Below are 14,204 nucleotides of genomic sequence, written 5' to 3'. Positions count from 1 at the left end.
ATGACAATTCAGATTTTAAATCTCACTTGAAGTTGGCACTAGTAATTGATAATATATCTGCTTCTCCTTCTTACACTTGTCTAGTTAATTGATTTATTATATATTGTTTAGCTTTATTAAATAGCTATATTAAAAACTGAATGAATTATATAAAAATGTAAGAAATGAAATTCTCTTGTTTTCATTAGATTTAGGTTTGTTATCTAAGAAATATTGTTAGTGTTTTTTCACATATATGCATGGGTTGGTGTTAATACTTAATGTTCTGCACTTTTCTTCTGACAATGTCTCATTAATATAACAGTTTTTGAACTGATCCCTTTAGCACCTGTGAAACTGGAAAAACACCTGCACAGTGCTAGATCCGAAGAGGGAAGATTGTATTATGATGGTGAATGGTATATACGTGGACAGACAATATGTATTGACAAAAAAGATGAATGTCCTACAAGGTAAAAAGCCTTTATCATTTCAGTGCTACTCAGTATTAGAGTTTACCACATTGTTGTCAGTAAATATTTGCTGCTTCCATAGTGCATTCATAATACATTATTAATTCCCTATGGATTCTTTTTTTCTCTTGACATATGATTTGATTAGCATGTTTACACACCAGTATTAATTTTATACACCAGAGTTACATATTAAGTTCATGGACACAAGCATTAACACAAATGGAAATGTTGGAATTATTTAGCCAGGTAAGAAATCCCATTTATTAATTCTTATAATAGATGACTTGCTATGATCCTAATATTATGACCTTTAATCCAGACTGTTATGAATTTGACAGTATGCTGCCACAGTGTGGCTCTATTAATCCTTAACTTTTTGGGGTCTATTACAGTATTTTAGATTAAAAATTTGCTTCAATTAGAATGGGAAAGGAATTGAAAATTAACAAAAACTTAGAGTAGTGGGAATTAAAGTATAACTTGAAAACTGAAAATTGCCTTTTAAAAAACTCAATCTGTCTAGGCTTAAATAGAGTTTATATAATTATTTATAGAGCCTTATAAGTTTTATCTGGTGTGGCCTTTGGAAAATATTATTGCCCATTGCTGCTTTAATTCCTTTAGTAGTTTAGGATTTAATCCTCAGAGTAGTAACCTTCTACAGTAAGAAACTATCTTTTTCTAGGCATCAGTAGTAAATAAAGTGTTCGCGTTTAGTATAGAATACTCATTTCAGGATCAGTGTGTATAGTAACTTTTCTCATAGAAGCTCATTGAGCTAATTAATTACTAGGTTATACATGATACCCATGGATTCTTTGCTTTATCTTATTGCTTTTGAGACATTTAACTACTACTACTTAGCATAAATGTGGTTAAAAAGGAGATGAAATAGCATAAAAGAGGATTAAACACATATATTTTTAGAAAGATGTCTATGTAAAGATTAGTAGTGTTAAAAAAAATCTGTACAAGTACCACAGATGCTTGACACTGGGAATTAAGTTTGGCATTTGAAAGATTTCCTACTGCCAAGGCTGATATGAGTTGGAGGTGTAATACTACATAAGGAGTGGTGTTAGCTCCACTTTTTCTTCTTTTGGAGGTGGGGTGGGAATGGAGTTAGGGACAATGTGCTTTTAATAGTTCTAGTAGTAAGTTTTACCAACTCTATTAAGAAAAGAAAGGAGATTATCTATTAAGTGTTGCTGAATGTGATATTTTTGACAGCATGCCCTGCTGATAGCATTCCGATAAATGACAATTACATACCTGAATCTACTCTTATAGTCCAGCTATTGTGGTTTTATAGTTTGTGCTCTAAAATGAGTGGAGAAGGCATATTGTAATTCATTCATTCGTATTTTTTTTCTTTTTAGTGCTGTAATTACAACAATTAACCATGATGAAGTTTGGTTTAAGAGGCCTGATGGAAGCAAATCTAAGCTTTACATTTCACAGCTACAGAAAGGAAAATATTCAATTAAACATTCGTAATCATGATTTAAGTGTTATCTAAATCTACCTTATTAGTGTTACCAAGTATGATGTGCCATGGGAATAAAAAAATATATTCAGTAACTTAATATTCTCATCGAATCATGAGAGACTGTGTATTTGTAGGTAGTACTCTAAATAGACCTCATGTTGATATGTTATTGAAAGAGACAGTGATAAAAGTTTAATCATGATCATTACATTTATTTGCCTTTTTGGCCCAGTGACCAATAGGTATATATGGTAGGGGTTTCTTACTAAACTTTTTTCTTTGGTTTTTATGTAAATCTGTCTTACCTTTAGCGAACTATGTTAGCAATGGCTACATTTATCTGCAGTTTTCTTGATTTTCAGTGTCTTTGTCACTGATCATATATTTGTAAATAAGCCCTATAAAATGTTTCCTATAAATGGTTTGTAATAGTACATTTGTGTCAAATCAGAATTGAAATTTAAACATATATACGTGAGTATGTATAGATGGCATCATCAGCTTATTTAGAACTGATGGCCTTACTTTGCAATCTTGTTTTACCCGAAATTAAGCTATTGGGTTTGAAAGCTAAAAGGAGCACTTTTGTAGACTAGGAGCTTTCCTTCTCCTTTTCCTTGATTGTATGGAGGTGACCTATTTTTACAAATTATACTTCATGTTGATTAGAAATATTAGTGTCAAGTAATAACATGCTTCTACCTTTATTTCTTGTGAACCTTTCGAGGGCAGGTATATATGCCTGGTATTTATGATGCAGTATGTAAGCGGTGGACAGTAACTGACAGTATTGTGGTGCTTGCTGTACATGTCTGATCTTTTGAAACAGATTTTTAGTAAGCATTTTCCAGAGGTAAAACTAGATTCGTATCCTAATTTTATTCCTAGGGCAAAATAGACAGGGATGATCTCCTTGAATCTATTCCCAAATTAATATTTTTATCTTTGGTGTTTCTACACTTTAAGGCCACTTGGTGCAATTTAGAAAGCATTGGCCTCTCTTCCCCTAGTCACATTCAAAATTAACTTCTAAAACCTCAGGAACAGTACAGGGAATTGAAACCCTCAATATGGCAGCACAATTGGCTGTAGTATATATTAGGGTACAACCAAATCAGGTATTCCTGGTGGTCTTGTGCACTTTAATTTCTGTTATATTGAGACTTAAGAGGATGAGGAAGAGATCTACTTATTAACACTTAGGGCAGGAATATCTGCATTGTTCCATTTGTTTTCTCGCTATTTTACCTCTGCAAACATCTTCCTGTGCAGATCACTACTTCACAGTTGCCAAATGTTAAAATATTTGACTTCTGAAGTTAATTATCAGCAGTTATGTACGTTGTTCTGTTTCTAATTAACCTTAGCAAATGTACATAATGTCATAATCTGATAGTATTTGACAGTACTTATGTATACAATGTTTCATAAGCATTTTTAATAATATTTGGATTTTTAAATTTAGTATATAATAAAAAGATGTGTTTGCGTGTCATTCGTAGTGTCTTGAATGACTTGTGCACTTTTATTATTTATAACCTGTCTACTTCTAAGAAGGATTTAAGGCAATTTACATTAATAGATATGGAGTGTCGGAGTGTTGAACAAATGTTTCTGCATCCCTAAACCACAATTCAACCTCTATTGGCGTATATTTAGATATTTAAGGCAGCTAAGTTATATTTAATTTAAATATATGCATATATGTTCTACTTTAATAAAACTGTACCGTGTAAGTTCTGAAATTTTAAGTAGAAAGTCTTTATTTTAAAAACTGACTATGATTTAGTACATTTACTTTCAGAACTTCAATGTTTATATCATATGTAACTTTTCCATAATATTGATACTGATTCAGGTAAGTGTATGCTTGTCTATGATTGAAATACTATAAAATATATTTCGTTGTTGGCAGTTTGCCATTTGACTTCTGGTCAAAAACGGTCTAGTTTAGGGGAACTGTTAGAATCTGCAAAATGTGATCTAGCAGCTGCTGGTACTTTGTTTACGATCAGACTCTGTCTTAGTATCAATATATGGACCTTAACTGTCACAGCTTCCAGGATTTCATGTTTGGTCTATCCCTTCTCGACATTTCCCATTAAAAGAATCTAATCATCAGTAATCCAATTCATCACTAATAATTATTAGCAAACACTAATGTACATTCCTCATTCTGTCCCTTCTTCTCAGTGGACACTGAGTACTTTTCATTGCAAACTTCTTCACGTAAAAGTTGTTTTGATATGTGTGTTGTTACTCAGAACTCAAACACCACTGACAGAACAATGTACAATCTTAAATACTTGATAATTATTTAAAAAGAAGAACAGGGACGTTGGTTATTTCTGATTTTGTTTTTGGATCCAGTAAGTCCAGTACACTAAAACTGAACTAAAATGAATTGATAAGGAAAATGGTTGTAGGATGAATGAATACACTAGTTAGGATTTATGTAGTCTCTTGCCAAGTTGGAATATAAATGATTTTAATTGCTAAATGTAAGGAAATGTAAAGTATTTTTCAAAGAACACAAAAGCTCAGAATGAGGTTAGGGAAAATGTATGTTCCTTCTATTGTCTTCATAGATGAACTACTGGAAGTGTGCCTGATATGTCAGGTGGGATTAATTGAGGCGGTTTCCCTCATTGGTCACTGTGGCTCAGAGTCTTGCCCCTTACTTCATAGGCCCAGAAACTTAAACTTTATTCATATGCCCTGGTGTGGGCTGAATTGTATCTCCCCCGCCCCTCCAATGCATATTTTGAAGCCATCACACCCATTACCTCAGAATGTGACTGTATTTGGAGATGGGGCATTTAAAGAGGTGATTAAGTTAAAATGGGTGTTAGGTTGGGCCCTCGTCCAGTCTGACTGATGTCCTTATAAAAGGAAATTTGGACACAGAGAAATTTGGACAGCAGATACGTGAACACAGAGGAAGGACCATGTGAAGACAGTGAGAAGTCCACCACTTGCAAGCCAAGGAGAGAGGCTTCAGGAGAAACCGAACCTGCCAACACCTCAATCTTGGACTTTTAACCTCCAGAACTGTGAGAAAATACATTTCTGTTGTTTAAGCCACGCAGTCTGTGGTATTTTGTTATGGCAGCTCTATCAAACTAATAACATGCCTGAGTTGACAGCTCTGGGGGAGTTAGACCGACCCATTCACAGTGGATTGAAGTGACAGCCGAGTGTCAGTTTAATAATTTTCACTGAGAAGGAGACCAGACTCCTCAAGTCAACTACTTGGCATATTTTTTCCTTCTAGGAAAATCTGTGTGAAAGCAAACTTGGAATCAAAAGATGGTTTTGTCGAAACTTGAAGGGGTCACCTGTCCTCTTGTGAGATAGCCCCTTCCTGGTATTGTGCCAGACACATTGTTATCATCTTATTTTTAAAAAAATTTTATTGAAGTATAGTTGATTTACAGTGTCATGTTAATTTCTGATATACAGCAAAATGATTGTTATACATATATATATTCATATTCTTTTCCATTATGGGTTATCTCAGGATATTGTATATAGTTCCCTGTACTATACAGTAGGACCTTGTTGTTTATCCATTCTATATATAATAGTTTGCATCTGCTAGTCCCAAACTTTGAACGCATGCTTCCCCAGCCCCACTTCCCCCTTGGCAACCCCAAGTCTGTTTTCTGTGTCTGTGAGTCTGTTTCTGGTTTGTAGATATGTTCATTTGTGTCATATTTTAGATTTCACGTATAAGTGATATCATATGGTATCTGTATTTCTCTCTCTGACTTACTTCGCTTAGTATGTTAATCTCTAGGTCCATCCACGTTGCTGCAAATGGCATTATTTCATTCTTTTTTATGGTTAATATTCCATTGTATACGTATGCCATATCTTCTTTATCCATTCATCTGTTGATGTACATTTAGGTTGTTTCCATGCCTTGGCTATTGTGAATAGTGCTGCTATGAACATAGGGGTGCATGTATCTTTTTGAATTATAGTTTTGTCTGGATATATGCCCAGGAATGGGATTGCTGGATCATGGCAACTCTATTTTTAGTATCTTATTTTTGATTTTATTTTTTCCTGGTGCTCTGCTGACCAGGATCTCACTGTGCAGGCCTGGTCCACAGGCCCCCTCTAAGTTCTTTCTATATTATGTACTTTGCTACTCTGCCCAGTTTATTGGACCAGTGTGGCCCCTGGCTCATGGACAGCCAGTGATAATAATACTGGTAATTCGAATGCCTGCCATGTGCCAGGAACTATGTTTAGTATATAAACAGAAAGTCATTATTTAATATTTTTCATGTTGGAAACAAAATGAACATAAATGTCAGAATTCTGATATGCTTACTTTATAAATTTACCATATATTAGGAATTTCTGGGGTTTTTTTCCTCAAGGTATGCAAGGCAAAAGATTGTGGCAGAACTTATATTTTGAATGGTCTTAAACTTAGTTGATTATCTCAAGTTGCTGATCTTCCTGAAAAATATATATATGTTATATACGTTATCTATCATCTATCTTCTTTCTAGCATCTATCTATAACTAGAAAGCAACTATAAGTCTAAAATTTCTTTGTTCCTAAACTTGAAGTTAATATATTCTCTTTCAAAGACACAATTTATTAAAGAAGGTCAAGGGGAAAAGTTATGTAGTAACAATCTTTAGAGTTCATTTTTCCTTTCCTTTTCCATTTTTCTGTATCTAACAGAAGTCTGAAGTGGGTGAACTTGCCAGGAGACTGTTGCATTCTCTTGAAGAGAGAAGAGCTATAATTCTAGTCCAGAAGCAGGCCACATGGTAGCATTTCATCTCTGCTAGTAAAGATTATAATTTATGTTAAACGGCTTAGGAAACCAGATCCTCAGGCAGAGGCTAAATGATACCTGCTATTAGTGGGATGTTGAAAGAAATATATTTCGCTTATTATTGAGCAAATATGAAAATGTTATTGGTAATGGCAAAAATAGTGAAGTGTTTTCACTTCTTTGAAGATAAATTTATGATTTCAGTGTATTATGTTTAAGTACATTTATGGGTAATTGCACTTATTAAGGAAAGACGATTTAAAAAAAACTTCAGGTACTGTTTAAATTATTCATTGGCTACAGCAATTTTTTTTTATTGGGGTATAGTTGTTTTGCAATGTTGTGTTAGTTTCTACTGTACAGCGAAGTGGAGTTCCCTGTGCTGTACAGCAGGTTCTCATTAGTTCTCTATTTTGTACATAGTAGTGTGTATATATCAGTCCCAATCTCCCAGTTCTTCCCCCCCCCAACTCCCCCACCACTATAGCAGTTTTTGATTTGAAGCTTACCCTCCATGGTGTTAACCTATACGTATTTTATCAATATACTTATATATGTATAAATAATGACAGTACCCACTATGTCAGGGCCAAATTGGTTTGGGCCTTTCCTATACACCCTTGAGCTGTACCGTCCCTCATGCCCAAGGGTCTTTTGGGAGGTTTCAGGCTTCTCATAGTCAGGGGAGCCCAAGGGTTGTGTCTGCTCGTTCCCCTTCCCCTCCTGTAGAGCTCTCCTCTCCCTCCTCCTGGTGTGACTGCTCAAGGGAGTTCTTAGCACCAGTCATGGTCATGGCCCAAGTCCACTCTCTGCGAGGCTGCCGAGGTGAAGGAAGACCAAAGAAGGAGAGGATGCTGGTCTGTCCACTGCCTGCAAGATGCCTCCTGTGTCCTCTCCTAGTTCTCTGGACTTCCTCTTTTTCTCTCTCCATTTTGAGCTTTAGAAGATTCCATGACTTATATTGGTTGTTTTTCTGCTAGGTAAATAAAATAGGGCAAAGCAGGACCCATTATTTACATTAAAGGAATATTATACGTACTCTTCTGTGCTTGTCTTTTTCTTTAATGTCAAGACTTTTTATTAATCACCTTTAAAAATTAAAAAATATATATATATTCTTTTTCAGATTCTTTTCCATTACAGGTTATTACAAGATACTGAGTATTGTTCTCTGTGCTATACAGTAGGTCCTTGTTGTTTATTTTATACATAGTAGTGTGTATCTGTTAATCCCAAACTCCTAATTTATCCCCCTCTCCCCATTTTCCCCTTTGGTAACCATAAGTTTGTTTTCTATGTCTGTGAGTCTATTTCTGTTTTGTAAATGAGTTCATTTGTATCTTTTTTTTTTAAGATTCCACATATAAGTGATATATGATATTTGTCTTTCTCTGTCTGACTTACTTCACTTAGTATGATACTCTCTGGGTCCATCCATGTTGCTGCAAATGGCATTATTTTGTTCTTTTTTATGGCTGAGTAATATTCCATTGTATATATGTACCATATCTTCTTTATACAGTCATCTGTCGATGGACATTTAGGTTGCTTCCATGTCTTGACTATTGTAAAGAGTACTGCCTATAGCAGGTATTTTATTTCTAAAACCCAGAACTGATTTTTTCACTCCTGGCTGAACTTCAGCTCTTTTGCCCAGCACTCCAGTTCTACTTTTTCCAGAAACTGTTTCTTCCCCAACCATGTGGTTCCAATGGGAGCATCCATCTCTCTCATGCTCTGCCGTTCTTGGTCACAGTTGTTTAGATTAGGTGGGTCTGTAACTCAGGCTGCCCCAGCTGGAACCCTCCCCTGGGATCTTTCAAATTATATCTGTGGAAAGAGAGTCAGTCTCCCTTTTTAAATGTAAGTGGGAAGACAATTAAGCAATAGGCAATTAAGTTTCCTGCCCTGTGGAGAAAGATGACATGGAGAGCTGAAGAGATGAGAGACTGTTCTTGGCATTTAACTTCCTGCTTCCAGCTAACCCACAGTCCACCTGCACCCAATCTTCCTCATGTTACATGAGTCTTCTAATAAATACCCTCCTAATTTTTTTTTTTTTTAGCTTACAACATGTATCATGAACACCAGGGCTTCAAATTCTATTGATTTCCATCTTAAAAAAACATAATAAACTTTTATGGTTTCACCACAAATTCAAGGAATAACACTAAAGGTATTGGTAGAATTGCAAACGTTCCCCTGAGAAAGAAAAGCAGCCCCTGACAACTGGGAACTGTCTGGCACTGGCCTTTGTGTTCTGTTGAGCATAAACAATCGCATAGAACATCAACATCAAACAAGGCCACTCTGTGCCCGCGATGAAGTGAGACGAAAAAACCAAGACCCTGCTCCCCCTCATAATCTTGTGTAAGTATAGACAAAACCAAGGTCAGCCTGCCAACCACAAAAATCTGAAAGCTTCCCCTATCCTGGCTAATATGAACAGCTGCTGCTGTTTTATCCATGGTGGCTTTGGCCTTGTTTCATTCCTCCTGCCTTATAAATAAGATTTATTAAAGTGCCCAATCACAGAAGTGCCCCCAGTTCCTGACAGTATCCCATCCAGAGCCAAGCCCCACTTCCATGAACACAACCCCACATCTCCCACTATAAGTCCAAATCTTCTAAGTCCTTTCTCACACCTTCTTTCTCAGACACCCACAGCCCCCATGGTGTGTGCGCTCCCTCGTTGCAGTGAGCAAGAAACCCAACTTGTTTAACTATAGGTGTGTTCCTGGTCGTCTTTGGCTGGAGGGCACTGACACATGGAACCTTTAAAACTGTTTTGCTTGAAGAGCTTTTTAAATTAGATTTAGTCTGAAGATACCTAGGTATATTCTGGACAGTGTTCTGGGAGCTCCCTGTATGTAATTATAGTGACTGATAAAATACTGTAGGCTTTCATTTTCAATTACATTGTAGAAGAATCATGAAAGACAAGGTGAAAGGGTATTTCATGAAAGACATTTGTACTGCAGTCTAACTTAGATAGCACTTTGCTTCCCAAACCAGAAAATAATGTTAATATTTTAACTACATTAACCAGGGACTGTCTCCTGGAAATGTAAAAGCTGTACTACGATTGCATTTTGATTAAAACCTGAAGGTGGCAGTAAATTCTTACAAGACTTAGGTGCTTAGTTTGGAATTTGTATTTTTTCTTTTAATTATTCAAAATCGTATAGTGAGACTGCAGTCACATTTAATTCTGTTGCGTACTAATTAAGGGATATTCAGGAAGAAGATAAAGTTCGAAACAAGCATTATATTGTTATTACTGTTTATTGACTGAAAAGAATTCACCATGTAAAAGGCTTAGGAACATTGCAACGGATTATATGCTTTAGAGTTACTACAGAAACAGAGTGTGGAATTAAAAAAAGGAAACAGAACTTTTTGTACAGATCGAAGTGCTCTGAAGGGATGTGGCAGTAAATAGTTTGTCTGTTAAATCAATAACCCTGTTGTAAGCTTTGCTCCCCACTTCTCCAATTTTATCCTCAGCATTCTTAAAATAGTTTTGTATGGTTGTGTTTTACCCAATAATCTACTTATAATCAATAGAATCTCTAGACTGTTATTAATCAGGAATGGCCTAGCTGATAATTCAATAAAGAATATTTATAAATAGCAAATTAATAAATATTCACACTGGAAAATGAATTACTTCACTGATCTTTTATATAAAGATCTAGAACTAGATTGCTTCATAGTTCCTTCTCTTAGGGTATAAACATTGTCATTGAAACATTGAGTTATACCCAAAGTTAGGGTGATGTTTTAGTGACCTCAGTATATAGGCATACGATTATTAGAGCTTTGAAAATTGGGAAGCATAGACTTTCTATAATCTTTCTAGATTAAAGTTAAAATAAACAGGTACTGTATGTATTAGTGGGTAAATACACAAAATAGTTAAGTTTTTTGAGCAAGATAAATGATATTTTAAATATCTTCCAATACCATGCTGACACAGGAGTAATTATCAGTTTAGAAATTATTAATATGGATGACCTGAATTTTAAGATATAATTTTATCTCTCCACTTAATTTTATTAACTATTTTAAACTATTCAACTCTATTTTTAAGATTGTAGTATACTAATAAATGACTTTATCAACCACAGTAAATACAACTTTAATTTTCATAATTACATAGAATTTATTTTTATCATTTGTTATCGCCATCTCTCTTAGGCACTCAGAAATTTTACATGAAGAATGAAAGAGATTAGTCATGGGTTGTTTATTTTTGACCAGGGAAAAATGTAAAGTTAGAAGCACAGATTTCTGACGTATACATTTATTCCTGATAGCTGTTCATAATAGAGAATTTCAAAAATAGTAATTTTTAACTAACAGTTATTCTCAATAATTTTAGATGACTAGTTCATTTCATTTTCAAGTAGCATTTAGATTTGTTTGTAATACTTGAAAACTTGTAAAGAAAAAAATGTCTCTTTTTTGCACTTCCATTATAGAATATATCTAACTTAGATAGTGAGATACCTGTAACCTTACCCCTCAGAGAGAGGCACTAATTGTGCTCTGTGTGTGTGTGTATGTGTGTGTGTGTGTATATGTGTGTGTGTGTGTGTGTGTGTGTGTATTGTCTTTAAGGACATTATTTTTAAGGATCTATCTGTGTCATTCAAAAAGAATGTCTTTTAACTGTAGATTCTGTATAAGTTAGAGCTATTTTAGCTTATATGCTTGAATTCCATTTTGTCAGTTGGAGAACATCATAGTAAATATAAATATAACTCCTTATATGTGATCACGAGTTTAAAATGTAGTTATGTACAAGTAAAGTCTGCATTAGTAATTATTTGTAATTATTGACTCTAGCGGTGATTAATACTGGCTGCCAGCAGAGGGCGCTTTGAGGTGTCCCTGTTAGAATTCCAAGATTTGGGCGGCCCAAGAGTTCAGACTGTTTGTCTTCAAACTGTTTTCCTAAGAGTAAAGACATTACTAACATTTCTTTATTTCCTATGATTTCCTGTCTCAATTTAAAAACTCCCAGACTGTCTGGCAAGGGATAAGAAGGCCATCAACACCTAATGGAAAAGAGGAAGCCTGAGCGGGAACCAGTGCCAAGGTAACCTTCTGGATGACCCAGGGCAGTGGCTTTCCTTTTGACAGGGACACATGTCCTAATACATACACGTGTACGCACACACATACCACACACATGCACCTAAAACAAAAGTATCTTGAAGCAACATTTACCCTTATAATGTATGAAAGAGGCATTTAAATTTTTAAATACTTAAATGAAATGTAGAAAATAACGGGGTTTTTCAAGGAACCTGACAAACTTGATTTGGAAATGGATATGGAAGAACAAAGGACAATAGCACCCAAAACACTTCCAAAGAAGAATAAGCTGAGTTATCTTCTCACCAGATACTAGAATTTTAATAAAGATTTTGTCATTAAACAGTGAGGTATCAGCACAGGAATAGACGATGAGATCAGGGGAACAAAACGCAGAGTGTAGGAGCACACTCATCCCACTTGGACATCTATGAATGCTTAATACATGACTGAGGGAGGATTGCAGAGCCATGAAGAAAGGGTGGACTTTTCAATAGTGGCTGTGGAAAAATAGTTACCCATATGGGAAAATATGGAAGTTGAACTTCTACATTAATACAAAAATTAATTTTAGATGGAAAATTCTGGAGAGATGATGATGACAGCAGCATGGTTTTTCAATGTCTTTTATTCTCCACATAAAAGCGTTCAGAGGAACCAGATAGCAAAACTAAAAACTCATGGACTCCATTTACGACAAAACTAAATGGAGAAGTTTCCTTACGGACCCCAAACTATAGGTAGGTGAGGCCAAACCACCATCAGCCACAAAACACAAACAGCATCTGTGTAGGAGGAAGAAGGAAGCAACAGGGAAGAGGAGACCCTTAAAGTAGCCAACAGGTATTCACTGGAAAGCAACGTGGGCCACTTTGAGGAGAGCAGCTGACACTTGCTGAGGTTCTGCTCTCTCCAATACCAAGGGCCCTGAAGGAAGACGGACTGAAGGAGCTGGAGAAGCCCCGCCCCATGAACTCTCCAAACAGACCTGACAGGAGCCCTTTTGGGTCAGGGATCCCACTGAGGAGAAACTTCTGGGAATATAATCAAAGATGAGCAGCATGGAAACGATAGAGATGAAGGAAAGAGAAGGTTCAGACCGAGGTGGTGTGTGGTAACAAAACCAAGAAAATCTCAGAAAACAAGCCACCATATTTTTGAGCATCACATGGAAACAACTCAAGAGGGAACTCTGTAAAATTTTATATTAAGGAGTAAGACAAATGTGAAACAATGAAGATGTGTATCATGAGTTCACTCATTTGTCAATGATGCAAGTGACCTCTTCGATGAACTGGATAATAGTTTTCAAGTATTTTCTCATTTTTGGGGTGCTATTCAAAAACGTAATGGCTATAGACGCAATACACTTTTAAGTTTAATTTGCATTATTACCATTTCCTCCTTCAGTTTCTTAAGTCTAGACAATTGTAAAAAACAATAAAGCCCTAGTTTATAGGATTTGTCAATCTCTGTGACGTACATACTCCCACCATGGTCGACTTCAGGCTACCAAATGTGATGTCACTGAAGGCGGGGTTGAGAAGAGTTGTGCAGCCTCTCACCATGATAGAGTAATATGGTGTTTCCACCATGCAGATGTAATCCATGTAAATAACCTTAAAAGCATAGGTAGTAATGACATGTAGTAAAATAATTAGGAGATGATGAGTTTTGTTTATTTTCTACCTTTTCTCTCAGTATGATTTAATTGTAAGTTTATATAGTTTAATTTTTAATAATGGATATGTTTAACATCCAGCTTACAAAGTTCCTGAAAATTTAACAACTGGCTCTGCTGAGCTGATATGAGGTGTCCCCAGCACTGGATAAGAGGGAGAGAGTGTGTGTAGTATGTAATGGCCTGACAAAGTAGAGTATAACTGTTTTAAGAATAAGAAGAGTATATGAATTTTTAAAATGTTTTCAAGTAGTTATATTGGTGGTAATATTAATATTATTATTCTGAGACTGTTGTGTGTGTAGTATGAGATAAACTGAGTAATTGGGGAATATATTAATTCTATCATCCTCTGCATTCTTGAGAACCAGAATTCTCATCTGGAAGAAAGGAGATACAATAGGAAAGAGGTTACATAAAACCTTGAGGTGGAATTGGAATTATCAATATGGATGCAACAAATATTTCACATATATTTCCTAGTTCTGTCCACCGAACAGCCTAAAAACAATGATCAACCCAGAAACAGGGTGCATCCTTTGTGCTTAGATTGTGATACAATGTATAATTCTCATTACAGTTTCTCATTAAAAGAAACCAGGGCTTTTGGGAGAAATGGTCAAATCGAGGACTTGGCAAGAAATAAACAAGAGAAGCCTAGAACATCCTATATT

General features: G+C 35.5%; 1 protein-coding gene across 1 annotated transcript in view; it reads left to right on the top strand.

Annotated features, from left to right (window-relative positions):
- BRMS1L (BRMS1 like transcriptional repressor) overlaps window positions 1–5,614 on the top strand; it is a 42,334-nt gene extending 36,720 nt beyond the window's left edge. Inside the window, exons 9-10 of the mRNA XM_060004670.1 lie at window positions 326–452; window positions 1,835–5,614. Coding sequence (XP_059860653.1) covers window positions 326–452; window positions 1,835–1,952 — 245 coding nt within the window. The 3' untranslated portion in view covers window positions 1,953–5,614. The remainder of the gene's footprint in view (window positions 1–325; window positions 453–1,834) is intronic.
- The last annotated feature ends 8,590 nt before the right edge of the window (window positions 5,615–14,204 follow it).

This window comes from Delphinus delphis, chromosome 2 (assembly GCF_949987515.2).
Source record: "Delphinus delphis chromosome 2, mDelDel1.2, whole genome shotgun sequence".
Taxonomy (NCBI): Eukaryota; Metazoa; Chordata; class Mammalia; order Artiodactyla; family Delphinidae; genus Delphinus; species Delphinus delphis.
This window is presented reverse-complemented; position numbering and strand designations above follow the sequence as displayed.